This window comes from Prunus avium, chromosome 5 (assembly GCF_965620075.1).
Source record: "Prunus avium chromosome 5, drPruAviu1.hap1.1, whole genome shotgun sequence".
Taxonomy (NCBI): domain Eukaryota; kingdom Viridiplantae; phylum Streptophyta; class Magnoliopsida; order Rosales; family Rosaceae; genus Prunus; species Prunus avium.
The window spans coordinates 25,779,385-25,798,049 of record NC_142288.1 but is presented as its reverse complement, the minus strand read 5'-3'; the positions used below and the strand labels follow the sequence as shown (position 1 = coordinate 25,798,049).

General features: G+C 37.5%; 2 protein-coding genes and 1 long non-coding RNA gene across 3 annotated transcripts; all 3 read left to right on the top strand.

The window, feature by feature from the left end:
- The first annotated feature begins 1,127 nt into the window (after window positions 1-1,127).
- LOC110751500 (putative pectate lyase 18) lies at window positions 1,128-3,307 on the top strand. The gene is made up of 4 exons (XM_021951973.2): window positions 1,128-1,361; window positions 1,531-2,277; window positions 2,392-2,530; window positions 2,707-3,307. The coding sequence occupies exons 1-4, from the start codon at window positions 1,228-1,230 to the stop codon at window positions 2,926-2,928; spliced, it is 1,242 nt and encodes a 413-aa protein (XP_021807665.2). The 5' UTR covers window positions 1,128-1,227; the 3' UTR covers window positions 2,929-3,307.
- Window positions 3,308-6,723: 3,416 nt separating this feature from the next.
- LOC110751498 (uncharacterized) lies at window positions 6,724-7,949 on the top strand. Its single transcript, XR_015835759.1, has 3 exons — window positions 6,724-6,868; window positions 6,989-7,056; window positions 7,634-7,949. It is a non-coding gene; the product is annotated as an uncharacterized LOC110751498 (long non-coding RNA).
- Window positions 7,950-14,468: 6,519 nt separating this feature from the next.
- On the top strand, window positions 14,469-17,301 carry LOC110751515 (BTB/POZ and TAZ domain-containing protein 1). The gene is made up of 5 exons (XM_021951990.2): window positions 14,469-14,751; window positions 14,894-15,027; window positions 15,222-15,525; window positions 15,729-16,045; window positions 16,814-17,301. The coding sequence occupies exons 1-5, from the start codon at window positions 14,602-14,604 to the stop codon at window positions 16,989-16,991; spliced, it is 1,083 nt and encodes a 360-aa protein (XP_021807682.1). The 5' UTR covers window positions 14,469-14,601; the 3' UTR covers window positions 16,992-17,301.
- Window positions 17,302-18,665: the final 1,364 nt, after the last annotated feature.

Below are 18,665 nucleotides of genomic sequence, written 5' to 3'. Positions count from 1 at the left end.
ATCTCGCGATTAGAGATAGCCCGTAATATAATTATTGCATGATATGTGTGATTACTCAAAAGTAAAAATCCCAACTACCTCTATGAATCATTACCGAATCAAAGTTTGTCACGCATGGCTAGGGTACTAATGAGTCCTTGGTGTACTTAATTTTCTAATATAATAAAATAAAGTAGAAACATCTTCTTTTTATGATCATCTCCATGTCTGCTGCCGGAAACTCACACGAGACATTTTCTATTTTCGTGCTTCAATTTTCCGGATTCATAGAAAGAAAAAAAAAAAGTGACAATGGCAAATAAGTCAATTTTAGGGGCCAAAAAAATCGACTAAAAAAATATGTAAATAAAACGGGAAGCAACAACCACCATTTTTCCCACTTATTTTTCCACCGCGTGTTGTTGTCTTCGTCTGTGTCACTGTCGTTGGCAAGTTGGCAACGTGAACTGCGACCAGGCTTTTAATAATTCAAAGGAAATGCTTTTGGGTCTTACCTTAAATTGTGCTTCGTCTTAAAGAGTAACCTACTCTACCGGCTTAACTTGGTGTCAATTATACACAACAAATACATTATATGCAGTGGAGAAATTATTATAAAGCAGGTGTGCTTTCAACACATGCAGCTCAGGTGGGGCTTCTAGTATTATCAAAATTATTTCAAAAGATTTTCAATATGTTCGACAACGAGTCGAATCGTTACATGTCTTGTACAAATATACAAATTGCTCATGAGGTTAACGAGACGAGTGTATCAATATACGCATGTTCCTTTCGGAGCTTTGTATTTTGTTTGAGCTGAGCTTGTTTTACTAACAAAAAAACCGAATTCTAACTACCCGAAACATAAAAAGAAATAAAATGAAAAGAAAAGTGAAGCAAGAAAGCAAACCAACATGCCCCCACTTCGCCACTGAGAGTAGAAAACAAGATATTGAGATGAGGTTAGTTTTCAATTTGGTTTTGTTTTTTTTTTTTCTCTACCATTATTCAAGGCTTGCTTAACGGCAAAAACTACCCAATTAGAATCCCATAAAAACCTGAAATCACGAAGGCCTTGGGTCCCACATGTTTAGTTTAATCATGCTAATTAGCCCCTTTTAAAATCTCTTTATATACACCCTCCCTCCTCATCTGTTTTCCATTCATCTCTCACAAACACACTTCCTTTTCTCCTCTCTGCTTTGCTACCTTAGTGCCCTGCACACCTAAAACACACACAAGGCCAAAATGGCGAGGCCCTCCTCAGGCCCCTCACCTCTCTCTCTCCTCATCTTCCTCCTCTTCTCTCTCCTGACCCCAACCCTCATTGCCTCCAGACCACTGCAGCAAAACCCTGAATTGGTTGTACAAGATGTACAAAGGTAAGGCTCCACCAATAATTATTACGGTAGCTCAAGAACTAAATTGCATATTTATGTTTATACCATCTCTTTTGTCACGGCATTGTGCCCGATCCGAGTTCAATTCCTCTCCTCGTACATTAGACTAGTGTTGAAGAAATGTGACATTTTTTCCATTTTTGGGCTGCAGGAGCATCAATGACTCTGTTTCTAGGAGGAACTTGGGCTACTTGTCATGTGGGACTGGAAACCCCATTGATGATTGCTGGCGATGTGACCCAAATTGGGAGGAGAACAGGCAGAGGCTGGCAGATTGCGCAATTGGGTTTGGGAAAAATGCCATTGGTGGAAGAGATGGCAAGATTTACGTGGTCACGGATTCAGGGGATGACGACCCTGTAAACCCAAAGCCAGGGACTCTACGACATGCCGTTATTCAGGACGAGCCACTGTGGATCATCTTCCAGCGTGACATGACAATCCAACTGAAGGAAGAGCTGATCATGAACTCTTTCAAGACCATCGACGGTCGAGGAGCCAGCGTGCACATTGCTGGTGGGCCATGCATCACCATCCAATATGTGACCAACATTATCGTTCATGGTCTGCACATACACGATTGCAAGCAGGGAGGGAATGCTATGGTGCGGTCCTCCCCAGGGCACTATGGGTGGAGGACTATATCCGACGGTGACGGCGTGTCCATCTTCGGTGGGAGCCACGTGTGGGTGGACCATTGCTCTTTGTCAAATTGCAAAGATGGGTTGATTGATGCAATTCATGGGTCCACTGCCATAACAATTTCCAACAATTACATGACTCACCATGACAAAGTGATGTTGCTTGGGCATAGCGATTCTTATACCGAAGATAAGAACATGCAAGTCACCATAGCTTTCAATCACTTTGGAGAAAGGTTGGTCCAGAGAATGCCAAGGTAATTAAGAAGCTAATGTAGTAATTAGAAAAAGTACATTTTAATTAATTGATGATGGTCCATGATTTTTATGTTGCTAAAGTTTAAATTAATTTTTCTCTGTCACATTTGTAGATGTAGGCATGGATATTTCCATGTGGTGAACAATGACTACACCCATTGGGAGATGTATGCCATCGGAGGCAGTGCCAACCCTACAATCAATAGCCAAGGGAATAGATTTGCGGCACCAGATATCAGATTTAGCAAAGAGGTTTGAACCTAATTATTATAAATTCATTCAAGTGATGTTATTCGTACCATTTTTACTAACTACAACTCTAATGCAAGTTCGTCTCACATACATTAGTGGGGTCCATCTCTATTAAAAATGTGGTTAGTAAATTTTTATGAAGGTTTTGGTTTATAATCTGGTGTAAACTTGTGCAGGTGACAAAACATGAGGATGCACCAGAAAGTGAGTGGAAGAATTGGAATTGGAGATCTGAAGGAGACTTGTTGCTGAATGGCGCATTTTTTACAGCATCAGGAGCTGGAGCTTCCTCAAGCTATGCAAGGGCTTCAAGCTTGGGGGCAAAGCCATCTTCCCTAGTGGGTTCAATAACCACAGCTTCTGGTGCACTTAGCTGCAGAAAGGGTTCTCGTTGCTGATCACATTTTTAGATTGTGACCTATTGCGAAGGACATTCTTAAAAAAAAAATTATATATATAGGTGTAGGGAAGTGAAATATGTGAGGAAAGAAAAAGGCTATGCAAAAATGGGTCAAATATATATGGCTCAAAAATTCTATAGGATCTCTTGCCTTTTTTCTTCCCTCCAATTCTTCTCCCTTTTTTACCCAATGTTTTGTACTTTTCCCTTTTTATTCTTTTCCTTTTTTTAGTCAATTTTCATGATGATTACAACCTCGGCCAGTTACTCTTAGGCAGCATTAGGGTTTCTGTTTGGGAATCTTGATGTGCAAGAGAAAACAAGTGCAGAAGTGTTGATTATACTAAATTATCAATCTATTTATAATATTGATGAAATAGCTCTGTCTTTCCTCCTTCTCTATCTGTATTGAACTTTTTTTAAATATGAGCGATACTGGGAATTCAAATATAGGAACTCGAGTGCACCGCTCTTAATGAGCTACAAATCTCTTTCCACTCAATTTGAAATGACCCAATTTTTCTATTTTGAATTGGTAGTGTAAGCCATGAACAATGCCCCAACAAGAAGCAACTTAGACCCAAAAGACAAAAGCAGCAGAATAACAGAATCCAATACTAGAATTTCTATAAGGACAAACAAACAGTCTCCCAGAATTTTTGACCATGAGAGAGAGAGAGAGAGAGAGAGAGAGAGAGAGAGAGATACTGGCAGAGAGTGCACATCCACCAAGAAGATTACATACCAAAAAGTTAAAACAGAGTACCACTACCAACAAAGTTAAAAAAAACCCCACCAGAATTGTCCCTTCCCCTACAAATCATAAAAAAATTTGGGTAGGACCAGATTTTGAATTTTAATTTAAGGGGAGCTTGATTAGGCGCTAGGACTTCAAAAGCAGAAAGCACATGCAAGCGTTAAAACTGGACCTGCTTTTGATGGAGCTATTTAGCCGTCTCTGCTTTTAGAATATAATAGTATTCGAACTATTTAGGTTTAGCTACAAGTTACATACCAACTACGTCTTTGACAAAGTTGCCCGCTTCCATCTTTTTGGTTGCTGGGCTCTGTACCTAATCAGGGCAAGCCACGTTTAAAGCAAACACATGCACTGCAGTAGGGAACAAAAGTAGCCCCTTTCTTCCTTCCTATGTTGATTTTGACTCCATGAGTTCTCACATGGGAGAAGATGCATCAGATGATAGATCTCTGCAGGTTTAGCTATGTAGCTTTTGCTTTGGACTTGGAGAGCTCCAATGGATTACTTGTTTATCTTTCTCACATTAAAAACCTTAAGAAACTTGTTTAACTAGATTCACATGGCAAATATAACTTAGATATAATATGTAACTTGATTTTAGATACATTTTAAGAAAAGTTGCATCATTCAACCTAATTCTACCATTGTAGACATGGTCCAACACGTGAAACGGGTTAATGTGATGTAAAGAGTGCGTTTGCGTACATGTATGATAGGTAAGTTTTTCTTCTTTCTTGCACTAAAAGTCGAGTTTGGGCCTCATCCTTCCACTTCAGGATAGTCAATTTTTTTTTCAAAATAAAAACTTAACAATTTCGAAGTCGAGAATCATGTTAAGTTTGAATGATCCACAAAATTTAAGGGGCATGATTATGGATATATATAACTTGTCTAATATCAGAGCAGGTATAGCCATCGATGATTTGAAGTTTGAGGGAGGGGGACCAAGGAATTATTCTCATATGAAATGCAATGGGGATACCATTTTGGACCCAACCATGTGGCAGACATTAGTGGAAAGAGACCTAATAGGAATATGAGTATGACTGAGACCAATAAACGAGCATTATCTCCAAAACCCCAAGCTTTTCTTTTTTGCTCACCTCATGCTCCACAGAATCACAGCGAATTATGCCCAATGCGACCAGACGGTTAGAAGAAGTATGAACCAAAACGCAAAATGCTCAATGGTTTTGCGTAGAGGGCAAAGACTCATTTGAGTTTATTAGCAAGGAATTGAATATCGGCAAGTGACACATTTATGTCATAATGCGAATTGCTCCATCCAAATGCACCGTATGGTTATGTTTGGTGACTAGTATTGGATTGGATACTTAGTATATTTAAAGCATGTTTAAGGAAGAAAATTTATATCATTTAATCCCTAGAAAATGATAGGATAACAACACCTTATAACTAATCCCTCCTAATCCCCCCAACATGGAAAGTCATTCACCCCTACCTTCATTTCCTCTTTCAATATACCTTAAATTTAGTGACTTTTCCAATCCAATCCAATACTAGTCACTAAATATGGCCTATTAGTATTTAACCGTGATAAATTGACATCCATTTTAATTCAACACAAGTTGACAGCATGTGCTAATTTAAATTGGTTTCTATCTAGGAGATAAAAACGCTTATCTTGTACTAATGAACCTTAGTTACCATCATACGTGGATTAGGTTAGTTGGTTAAGGCGGTGAGCTCGTCTTCTAACACCCAAGTTTGAATCTCCATATACTTGCAAATTCAATTAATTTACCCATTCATTTTAGTTTTCAGTCTTCAATTTTTCAGTTTTCATTTTTTTTAAACAGAAACTCAAAAACTTGTATGGTAACTAGTTTCAGTTTTCAAAAAAAGTGAAAAGTGAAATTGAAAAAAAGTTGTTTGGCAACTTATTTCATTTTTCAGTTTTATGTAGAGCTTGGAAATGGAATTTGTTGTGATTAAATTGTTTCTGATATATTTGTTTTTAGTTTCAGTTTTATGTAGAGCTTGGAAATGGAACTTCATCTCTTGAACTGTTTCTGATATATTTGTTTTTAGTTGGTATTCAGGTTCAGATGTTGATTGTACATGCATAATTGGAAGTTGCTTTACACCCACTAGTACTATATCGCCTCCATGACATTCAATTTTCGGCAGTCTTCAGATGAACTTGATCGTGCGTGAACAAGTATTCACTATAGTAACTCTACTCTTCCACGGATTCGTATATTTCGTTTGTCAATGAATCTTCCATTGAAGCTGAGAGAAATAGAAGCCTACAACTTTTCCGTACACTATTTAAAGCGTACCAAGACCAAAGTAACCTACCAAGACCAACACACCAAGGTAAATCTATCGATCCTTCAGAGCTAACTGCCAAGCCAACAATGGTTGCGTTCAAACTGTAGAAGATCTCAGAACCCTGGGACCTAACATAGAAGAAATAAACTATTACGACCCTTAATTATCAACAAATAAAAAGCTATGAAGAACAAAAGCAATCACCACTAAGCAGTCCCTTAAAATGTTCTAAAGAAACTTACAGAAAACAGAACCATAATATAAAATTCAATCATACATGTAAAAAACACCAAGATTTTAAAATTTCCAGAACCTGCTAGGAGTTGATCAACAGTCAGAACTTACAACTGACCTGGCATTCTGGCAATGCAGATGTCTAACCTTAATGGTAGATATTGGAACTTTATAAGGAGGATGAGAGGCATGAGCCAGTTCTTTCAATAAGCATGCTATTTGAAAGAGTCCTCACAAGCTGAGCTGAATTGATCTCTATTAGATTCAGCATCCCATATATCATGATCCTCATCACCACCAGAATGCCCCGCATGGTAGGGTAGATTCTTACTCTCGGCAGATGTGTTTATTTAACCGAAAATATGGAAGCCCAGATTGTTGAACCCGAAACCGAAGAGGCCTTACCTCCTGGCCAGAGGGACGAGCTGTGGCTGCGAGGTCCAACAGTCATGAAAGGTAATGAGACTTTGTCATGTCACAAGTGTCCTACATTGCAGAAATAGTTTATCTTAAGATAATTTATAAGTTTTCGGCACCTTTTCTTACAAGTCGGTTAATATAGGAGCAAGTTCTAGCCATGAGTCAGGACACCATTACCTAATCTAACTGATCTTTGTAAAACCATTTGATCAAGTACAAGGCCTATCAGGTGATTGCAAGAGAGATCCTTTGAGAGTTAAACTCATAACAAAGATGGTTGTATAAGTATTTGATCAGTCCATTTGAGTAATGTGTTGTTTGGTCTCCCTATGTCTGGAACAAATTGCAGGTACCTCCAGCTGAGTTGGAACCTATACTTCAATCCCATCCCGACATTGCCGATGCTGCTGTGATTCCGTATGTATCTAGTACCGTGACATTCTTTGCTTGTGAAAAGCTAGTTTCTTTCCATGCTCTATGGCATCAATCTATCAATTGACGACCTTAATCTCTTATTTCTCAGTTTCGAAATTTTGTAGAAGTATTTAGCTGGGAAGAGAAACAAAAGAAAAACAAAGAACAAAAGAAATTCAAGAACTTATGAGATCATTGAAGAAAATTTTGATGGATATTTTGCCGATAAGTTTGCCTTTATGAGAAATCTGGTCTTTTGCCTCCACTTTCTTGCATAGTTAGTGTCATGGTTACATGGTAGAAGTATTTAGCTGGGAAGAGAAACAAAAGAAAAACAAAGAACAAAAGAAATTCAAGAACTTATGAGATCATTGAAGAAAATTTTGATGGATATTTTGCCGATAAGTTTGCCTTTATGAGAAATCTGGTCTTTTGCCTCCACTTTCTTGCATAGTTAGTGTCATGGTTACATGGTAGAAGATCATAGTTTCTGAAAGAATTTGCAGTATATTTCATGTATCGGTTTACCTCCTCAAGGTATACTAGTTCTGATTTCTTCCCGTTGGCGTTTCTGAAGCAGGTATCCTGATGAAGAAGCAGGGCAGATTCCCATGGCCTATGTAGTTATAAAGCCAGGAAGCAATATCAATGAGGCTGCAGTTATGGATTTTGTTGCAGAACAAGTATGCTCCTGAATACTTGTAAAAAAATCCAATTGATTCTTTTCATAAGAAGATTCAACGTGTATCGTTTATCAACTCGATTTCGAAATCTCCAGCAGGAAAGATCTTGAGGAGGGAGCTCGTTAGTCATGCTCTATCTAGCCGTTCATCTAAATTATGATTTACTTCTTCAAACAAAGGAAAGCTTGCTGAGCATTGCATTCCAATTCAACATACCAACTTGTTCATGTTCTTTAGCATGTATATAAATGCAATCGATCTTGGAAGTCACAGTTGTTATGTTTCTGATCAGAATTCGACCTTATAAAGCCTTTTGTAAGATAAACGTATGTTTGAACCTAATTGAAATCTGGCCGGGTGAAGCACAACCTTTCCACACATTATTTGTCTTTGTTTTGCGTCCACATTATTTATGTTTACTGTATATCTATCTGTGAGAGAGTTTGAAATTCATCATTCAATCAAGACCCTTTTGTGCTTGATCCTTGGTGCACTGTACCTCCACAACGCATACTCATTTTCTTGTTTGCGCCATATCCGTTTATAAATTGGCTGAACACTTGAGTCACTTGTTTCCCTAGTAAGTGGTTTTGCTTATGTTGTATTCTGAATGTAGTATCCGTACTACCACAGACTTGTTACCATTGTCCTTCAACTGAACTTCAACTTAATGGAAGAATCAATGAAATACCACATTACATTCCATTTGGACATTCTTCTATTGCACTAATCTGTCACAACCACAAGAAATATGTGTTAGGCATGCCTGCTTTCTAATTTAAATAGTATAGCCGCGCGGCTATGCTCAAAAAAATTTCTATTCAAATAGTATAGCCGAAGGGCGATACTGTTAAAATACTCCATTTATATAGTATCGCCGTGCGGCTATACCGTTAAAATTTTCTACTTAAAGAGTAGCCGAACGGCTGTACATAGGGTAAGTCATGCGGCTATACTTTTTAAATATTCTATTTTAAGGATACATGGACTTTTTAAATATTCCATTTGAAGAGTATACCTGCAAGGAGTTGATCAATAATCAGAACTTAGAACTGACCTGGCATTCTGGCAATGCAGATGTCTAATCTTAATGGTAGATATTGGAACTTCATAAGAGAATGAGAAGCCAAAGCTTGAGCCAGTTCTTTAATACTAGTAATGTTCAGGCTTGAAAAGCACTGTCTGAAATATTCAAGGATATGTCTTCTTTGAAGGAGTGATCCTTTTCAAAAAAGATATATAGTAGTAGTAATTCCCAAGGTATGATCTAATAATACTCACTTTTTTGGGGGTTTATTTATTTATTTATATGAACAGGTTATGGATAGGCTTCTAAAACTACCTCATCCTCAAGTACTTCAGACAGGTAATGTATTTTTAATACTTATAGTTCATCTGTCATGGATGGTTCAGCTGAGGACTCGTTGCATCTAGTTGAAGCCTTAAGGAAAACTATATCTTCTGCATCTTCTGACGTTGCGTGATCAATCTAGTACTATGCTGTTGATGATCTTTTGGTACGTATGATCAATATCTTGTTGTTATGCCCCTTATTTCTTTTTATTTTGTTGAGATGTGCTAAACATTCTAGTAAATATTAATTCAAGATATGTAAATCATGCAGAAGCTGTGGTAGATGCAATCCAAAGACTTTGGCCAATATTTAAAGCCATATTTGATCTCTAAGTGTTCCTACATAATACATTACTTGCTGAATATTACTTGTAGTGTAACAGATTTCCATACTCATATATCTTAATCTCCTTTCCTTATTCTAATCCATGTTTTGAATGTTTCTGGTGAAGTCGTGCTTGGGACGTGCGGACAATGGAGTCTCTGTGCCGAGCATCCAAATACGCTGTGAGTTCATTCACTGATCCCCCTTCTTAAATGTTAATCTGAATTCGTTAAAGCTACTATAGAGAATTTTTGCTAAATTTATACATTGAATCCAGTGTGTTTAGCTATGTGATTCAACTGTGATACCTGTCTTTTTGCCCGTGGCATCTTGTTTCGTCTTCAAAACTTTTCCTATTGCCTTATTTGATAAGAGGAAGAATTTGTATCAATAGTGTTCTGTTTTCCTGTCGTTGGTGGTTCCGTGTGAACCATATGAATGTTTTGCTCTGGCAATGCTGTTTTTTTCAAAACTTTCTGATCTTATCATTGTCCTTCTGGAAATGATGAAGTTAAAAGAATCTGTCACTAGGCTTATTGCCACAACCACAAGAAGCTGTCTGATATAAGAAAGATGTGTGAGGCATGCCTGCTTTCTATTTAAAGCGTCTAGCCGGGCGGCTATACTGTTGAAATATTCCATCCAAAGAATATGGTGCGCGGCTATACCGTTAAAATATTCTATTTATAGGGTGTAGCCGAGCGGCTATACGTTTAAAATATTCTATTCAACTGTATAGCCGCGCGGCTATACCCTTTAAATATTCTATTTATAGAGTATAGCCGTGCGGCTATACTGTTAAAATATTCTCTTATGGCTGCCATTTCTCTTGTTTGTATTTCTTACAACCTCAGAAAGTATGGGATACGGAGGTTCTTGTTCGTGGATAGGTATCATGGTCATAAGCTTCAGTACCGTGATGAATATATACAGAAGATCAATGTGAGTTTGGCAATACCCATACCTCCCTTGTTTAATTTCTTTCCTTATCATTTTATGCTTGTGAGCTTTATGTTTCTACCCGAGTAATTCTACTGTTGGGGGATAAAAACTTGAAGCAGATAGTTGAGTAATTGTATGTATTGGCTAGTTGAGTTGATGTAAAAATCAATTTTAGTTGAAAACAGAACCTGAAACTAAAATTAACAAATACTTTTACTACAAGTTACTGTCAGTTTCTCCCTTTGACTCATTCTGTATCAATTATCAAACCTTGTTCAAGATTCTGCATTTAGCCCAAATTTTTCATGTTGCTGGATGTGTTAACTACTTTGGTAGGAAAGTTTATCTATCTATTCTTGTGGTTGTCTCACACTCATTGATTATTGGGAACAACTTGTTTCCATTATTTATTATAGCTAATACAGCAGTGAGATTATAATTTTGTATATCCCAATTTTATAGAGTCTAACTGCACCGCTATACTTTTAAAATATTCTATTTAGCCGCGCGGCATCCGGGCTATATCAAGTTATGTTTCAGCAGTCGCAGCTGAAGTAATGCCCAAGGTATGATGTTGTCCAAATTTCTTTTCTACATCAATTCGAATTTTACCATTGTCCTTTACAGTAGTTATGGATAGGCTTCTAAAACTAACTCAACATCCTCAACTACTTCAGACAGGTATAATCAATATCTTGTTCTTATGGCTTATTTCTTTTTATTTTGTTCAGATGTGCTAAACATGCAGAAGCTGTGGCAGAAGCAATCGAAAGACTGGTGGCCAATATTTAAAGCCATATTTGATCTGTAAGTGTTCCTACATTACTTGCTGAATATTATTTGCATACTCATATATCTTAATGTTAATCTGAATTCGTTAAAGCTACTGTAGAGGATCTTTGCTAAATTTATACATTGAATCCAGTGTGTTTCGGTATGTGATTCAACTGTGATACTTGTCAAGAAAATCACCCCTTGAAAAACGTAGAGATTTTGTGTTAAGAGTCTGTTGACGGGAGCACTCTAAACGATGTAGATTGTAATTCCATTTCGCACCGGTTGAAGAGACAGGTTGCTTCATGTATGGATCCAAACCAAAGGCATATGATTTTCCTGTACTTCAATTGTCTTTCCCAAAAATTTTGTTCTAAAAATACATCTAGAGAGAGAGAGAGAGAGAAAGCTGAAATTGCCATTGATGATCAAGACAACTACTCTGGAATGCGTAAATTAACAAGTGCCAGCAAACGTTTTGCGAATAAGAGAAAGGTAAAAACAAAAACGGAAGAAATATGTAATTGGAATATGGTAATATTTCTTAAACAATTCGTATATATTTACAGAGTATATACTCTTTAAATGTTCGTATGTGAAGGTATAGCGGCTACACTCTTTTAAAATATTCTATTTAAAGGGTATAGCCGGATGGCTATACTCTTTAAATATATATATATATATATATATATATATATATATATATATATATATATATATAGTCCCCTTCTATTGAGGGATCCCTTAAATAATTTTATTTGAGGGACGCCCTTTAGGGTACCCTACAATTTTTTTCTCAATGATTCAAACCATCTATTTTTTAGGTCTTCATTCATAGATAATCCTTACAAAAAATTAGACAAATCGGAAACCGTTTCGATATCCAATTGTGTCCTACAAAATCAACGAACAACGGTGCATCAAGAAAGTACTCAAATTTCAAAAACACAATTGAGTGGTCAAATGATATCGGATTCAAGTGATTTTTTGTAGAGATGATCTTTGAATGAGTATCTACAAAATAGACGGTTTGGATTTGTGAAATGCAATTCGGAGTGGGGCCTACAAGGGGTGTCCCTCAAATAAGCTTATTTGAGGGATCCCTCAATGGAAGCTCTCTGTATATATATATATACACTTTTAAAATAATCTATTTACAGAGTATAGCCGCCCGGCGATACTGTTAAAATATTCTATTTAAAGAGTATAGCCGCGCGGCTATACCTTTGAAATATTCATCATTATCAAAACCCCAGTTCCCTGCATATTGGAGTCGGAAACTAAAAAATTATGAGCAGAGGTATACAGAGAAGATGAAATATAACAAAAAATATTGTGGAAAAACAGAGTGACCTACCAAGACCAACACACCAAGGTAAATCTTGAGAGTTAACTGCCAAGCCAACAATGGTTGCGTTCAAACTGTAGAAGATCTCGGAACCTGGGACCTAACATAAAAGAACCCTTAATTATCAACAAATGAAAAGCTATGAGGTACAAAAGTAAGCACTCCCTTAAAATGTTCCAGAACCTGCAAGGAGTTGATCAATATATATATTTCATACTAACATGGCTAAAGAAAAATAATCCACTTTCTTGTAATTCTATAATCCATTTTCTCACACAATTGAAGCATTACAAGAAGCACACTTCGAGGCAAAACATGCAAACCCCCGGCGCAGTTTCCAGTGTCGGGGGAGTGACCGGCACAATCAGTGGCGGAGGTAGAATTTGATATTTGGGGGGGCCACAAGCTTAAAATTAAGGGATTTTTTGTGCAATCTATACTATATACTTTATACAGTCAAAGATGTGAGAAGATGATGGGGGGCCCAGGCCATCTCAGGCCTATGCATAGCTCCGCCCTGGGCACAATGTAGTAGTTTCGGTCAGTTGGATTTGTAAGAAATCATTATTTTCCTGTTAGAAACTTAAGTTTAGTAGCTGTCCTAATTCGAAGTTAGAAATCATTATTATTTTTAATTTTTCTTTAGGGGCGTGCCGTAAATACTTGTTAATGATATGCAAAGGTTTGCATTATTCTCTTCTAACTACTGAGAACGACACCACTGCAATAAACCACATAGCAAAGTTTCGTATCCCATGAGGTCAGCTCAGGTATTTGAGAAAATATAAAATAAAAACAGTTTCGTTTGCCTAAAAAACGACAGTTAGCACGCCAGAACCTGCCGTACTGGCACTCGAAAACGTGTCGTCTTCTCTAAACGCAAGCGGTGGTCTCCGACTTCCTGGACACGTGTGAGGAAATAAAACCTGTTGTTTTAGTGGGCCCAAGTACATCGCTAATTACGGCTGATTTTGCACTCGACGTAATTAAACTAATATCTTTATTTATTTATTTATTTTTGCAGTGAAGATGGGCTGTTGACACGTGTAAGTATATGTGGATATTAGTTTGTGATCGGCGCAGGCGAGGTGGAAAGGATGAGGACGAGGTTCTTACACGTCGGACTGAGTCAACCTCTCCCCACTGCGAAAGGCCGCTTATTATAATTTGGCCTTCATTTTTATAAGTCCGGCCTTATTGGGTTTGTTTGTAGAGTGAAAGGCCAGCTGCCAAGTGGGTATTGTGGGCTAAACCTTACACGTCAGATCGAAAAGATTATCCATATAATCTTGGATAATCACTAAAATAGAAAAAAGCAAATTTCCAAGTTGGCAGGGGTAGAGATGGAAATATTGTTATTAGCTACAAAATTATGGATGCTCCCCAGGCGCACAATTTACTTTGGACATTTCCGTCACCCAAGTAATAATACAAATCAAGGTAAAAGTCAAGGTAAAAATGTAAAGAAATCTATAAGCATAGAGTGTATAGGAAAACAATCTTTTTTTTTAATTCGTTTTTAAGATAAGCAATTAGGGTTGGGTACAGTCTTGTTCGGCCATTCTAGCCCTCAAATTAACAAATGAAAATCAATGATCATTCTCGATTTGGACTAATATAACTTTGGAAAAATTGATGTTGGTAACTGAACTAAACCACACCGGCGATAATCAATTTCACCTTCAGGTTTTTCAATTCAATAAGACTTTGAATTTCATTCTCGTAAATTTCTTCTATCTCGTTTGGTGCCTAGTCACGATTTTAATTAAAATATTATCAAAATCCATACCATGTCTACTATTTTGGTAACATATCCAAGTATTTTCTTTGATCAATTAATAATCACAACAAGAGCCTAGCTAATGTTTGTATAAATGTGGCTCTTAAATGGCGCGTGAGACTGAGGTGGACAAACATCAGTCACACACACTTGGTTGTTTTATATCTCTCATTCTCGGAACCCAACCCCCCAACCAAAAAAAAAATCTCAAATTCTCTATAAAGTCAGGGTAGACCATCAAACATTTTCATCGTCTCACAAACATAGACTCACAAAAAGACTCCTTTCTTTCTTCTACTCATAATATCTCTGTCTTTGCTTCTCTGACTCTCTCTCTGTGGAAATGGAAACTAATCCCACCGTAGCCATCAACATCTCCGATGACCTTTACGGACTATCCAACACCAAATCCGACCCACGAGACCTACCCGAACCCGATGTCCACATCGTCACCTGCGACGCCCTGCGGATCCCGGCGCACTCTAGCATTCTGGTACGTACTATTCCACCAACCAAACACCTCTCCTCGTTTCATTTCCCTTTTTTGCTTTTCGTAACGCAAAAACATTAATTAACTTCCTCTTATTTTTGAAATGAGATCTAAATTTTCCTTTTTTAATTTTTGAATTTTGAAGGCCTCAGTGTCGCCGGTGCTGGAAAACATTATTGATCGGCCACGAAAGCACCGGAGCTCCGAGCGAGTTATTCCGATTACCGGCGTCCCATACGACGCCGTATTGGCCTTCGTTCGCTTCCTCTACTCCTCAAGGTTTGTTGCCGTTCCCGCTTTTCCTAATTAGCACGTTTTTACTCTTATCAATTATCTGCACCGTCCATTTCATCACGACCACGCGTTCCATATTATTCCCCCCTGGCATGTTTTAATTCAATGTTTAATTTCCAAAATTGGAGGAACATTTAATATGATTATTAGTGAATTGACGAAAATGCCCCGTGATGCAGGTGCACGGAAGAGCATATGGAGAAGTACGGGATCCATCTACTCGCGCTGTCCCACGTGTACCTGGTCCCACAGCTGAAGCACAGATGCACCAAGGAGTTGGGTCAACGTTTGACCATCGAAAACGTGGTGGATGTGCTCCAACTGGCCAAGATGTGCGACGCAGCGGATCTCTACCTCAAGTGCTTGAAGTTGGTCGCTAATCACTTCAAGGCTGTCGAGAATACTGAAGGCTGGAAATTCCTCCAAGATCATGACCCTTGGCTCGAACTCGACATCTTACAATTCATCGACGAAACCGAGTTGGTAAGTTAATACGATGTTTATTTATTTCATTTCGTAAGACAAATTTTAAAATTTCTTGGTACATTGAGTCACATTCAGAATGTTATATCACGCACGATTGTGAACCGTTGATGTGCATCTTACTACTAGGAATTTGTAATTATATTTTGACCCCAATTTGATATTGTAATGATCAAAAGTTAATTTTCCCTTTTTGTGAGCAGAGGAAGAAGAAGACAAGGAGGCTTAGGGAGGAGCAAAGGTTGTATCTGCAGCTAAGTGAGGCCATGGAATGCTTGGAGCACATATGCAAGGAAGGGTGCACGAGTGTTGGGCCCTACGATATGGAGCCAGGTCAGAAGAGGAGCCCATGCAGCAAGTTCTCCACGTGTCAAGGGCTGCAGATGTTGATCCAGCACTTTGCCACGTGTAAAAGGAGGGTGAATGGAGGGTGCTTGCGTTGCAAGCGCATGTGGCAGCTTCTTAGGCTTCATTCGTCAATGTGTGACCAACCCGACTCTTGCAGAGTTCCTCTTTGCAGGTAAACATATAATTAACGATGATCAAGTTTATGCTAATTATAGTTTAATGAATAACTAATAAAAAAGGAGTTGTTGGTACGATGCCAAAAGATTCTATCAGCTATTAAGTAATGGGTTTTCTTTGCATATGTTATTTGTATAAATGTTTTGGTGCGCCACCTAAAATTAAACCAATTAAAAAAATCTCACTTTTTAGAGGGGTTGGCCTTTTCTGGTTTGGAATCTCATAATGGGACTAGGAAGGAATAGACTTAGTCTATATGATTGAAACCTACTTCAACGATAGAGGCATCTTTGGCATGTTGGTGGGAACTCACGGCGGTAAATGTTATTTTATCAGACTGTAAATTTCGACCGCACAACAACTAATCATACAATATTTAAACAGAAAGCATCTCATTTTCGTTGTCGGCTTTCGAGAAATGTGTGCTAGATCTTTTAACCTAATAGTATACTTAGGCCTAATTAGATGCTGCTCCCTTAATTCTGGTAGAAGGTTGAACGAATGAGTGGTGTACCGGTGTGACAGTTTTAGGGTTATCATGATTTAATAGGGAGGAAGGAGACATAAGCTGTCTAAACAAAGCCAAACAAATGAGGTCCCCTCATCAATCCCTTTGGTTATTTTGGTTCGTAAAATAATAAAGGTGAAAGTGGCAAATAAAATATCATGGATGGGTGGGGCATAAAGCAATTATGAGTATCCAATTTATTTGGCAGCTAGCATTGATATTTATTAATATGGCGTCGTTTTGGGAATGTGACAGGCAATTCAAGTTGAAAATGCAGCAAGAGAAAAAGAAAGATGATGCAAGGTGGAAACTGCTTGTGAGGAAGGTGGTGTCGGCCAAAACAATATCTTCCTTGTCCCTACCCAAGAGAAAAAGAGAGGAGGAATTAGGAGAAACCAGAAGCAGCCATGGGATTAGAAGCTTCAGATTGTGATTAACTAGTCGTCGTTAATTAGGTCTGCGGCAAATTAGTGGTATGAATATTTTTTTTATTGTTACCACAATGTCAATTTTCCCCCAGATGTCAAAAATTTGTGTATTGTATATCGAAGTGAGAGTCGTGCTCCTTCCTTGGGGGAGGATAGAAGGTTAACCCTAGGAGAAATTTGGGTTAACATAGTTTGTTTTGTTACCAAATCGGGGGGTTATTATCATGTCCTGTTTGGTTTCATAATTATATTTAAACATATGATTTCTCATGTGATTTGGTGATTTAGAATATCTATACATTTCCATTTGATTTAGTTTAATCTCGTATTTAACCGTGTTAAAATTATAAATAAAAAACTTATAATTCAAGTAATTAAAAATGTTATCCGTAAATCGATATGTGAAAAGAAAATTGATAGCGTGTTCTGCGTTATATGAATACTTAAATTGTTACGTCATTGTGTGACTTTAAAAATAAGAAAACTTATAGTACATCAAACATTTTCCACACTTTATTCTTTAAAAAATATGCAACTTGCAAATGTTTTTTGGCCCATCCTTAAAAACGTGCATAACATTAACAATACTGATGTTGAAGCCTCAACCACTGCTCAGCCGGCCGGAGTATGTTGAAGCCTCTACCTCTTCAAACTTGAGCCTCCTTCGAATACACATCATGGAAATTAGAAAATATTATAAAAACTGATACTCAACGAGAAAATATTAATAATTTGATCCTTTTAATGCACATGTACTTCTAGATTAGTTCGAGGTTCTACTCATTATCAGAATAATTAATTTAAATTAATTATACAAAACGTTCTAAACGAAGTGGTAGAGGGACATATTGTTGAATGGCCAAAGTTTGATTTCTCTACTGTCAACAGTATATATATATCCGAAATCCGTATAAATCCTCATTAACTTTTTTAATCATTTAAATGCTAACCGTTGTTTTCACGTATAACACCTTACAAGCCTGATGAAACCCTTGTACAAATATAATAATTTGCCACATAACGTGTCATATTCAAATATATACACCCCGTTACATGTAAGTTTCTGTCAACGATAAGATATTCTGATATTTTAAAAAATCTTATCGATAAAGTAGTAAAAGTCATGGCATAACCAAAAATAACCTTAGTAATAGTAATACTATTTGTGTGCTTAAAAAGATCGTATGCCTCTGTTGTTTTCCATTTGACTATAAGCTACTATCAAAGTGACTTGTGAAATGATCAAGTCTTGGTGGCGCGGTAAGGGAAGAATTTTTTTAGTCTTAAAACGTAGCTCTCCCAAGTAATATTGATGGTCAATTTGGTAGCAAGTGTGAGGTCAATACAAGGGCACAATTGGTGGAAGTTAGTGCAAGCCGACAACGTTTTGGTCCCTTTCTTCATTGCAAAATGCAAACTAGGACTCTAATGCTAATGCTAAACAGACTGAAAATATTAAAGATGTAATTATATAGATTCGATCTTTCTATGGTCTCATTGTTGTTGCTGCCTTTTCTAAAGATATTTTTAGTCCAGACACAGACACCAACAGCAGCCCACACTTACCGACTTCATGATTATCGTGAAAATGTTAGGATGATTACATTTATACTCCACCTCGTGTACCACATCTCGAATAGAAATGAGATCGACCGTTTGATGAGCTCCGTGGCATTACT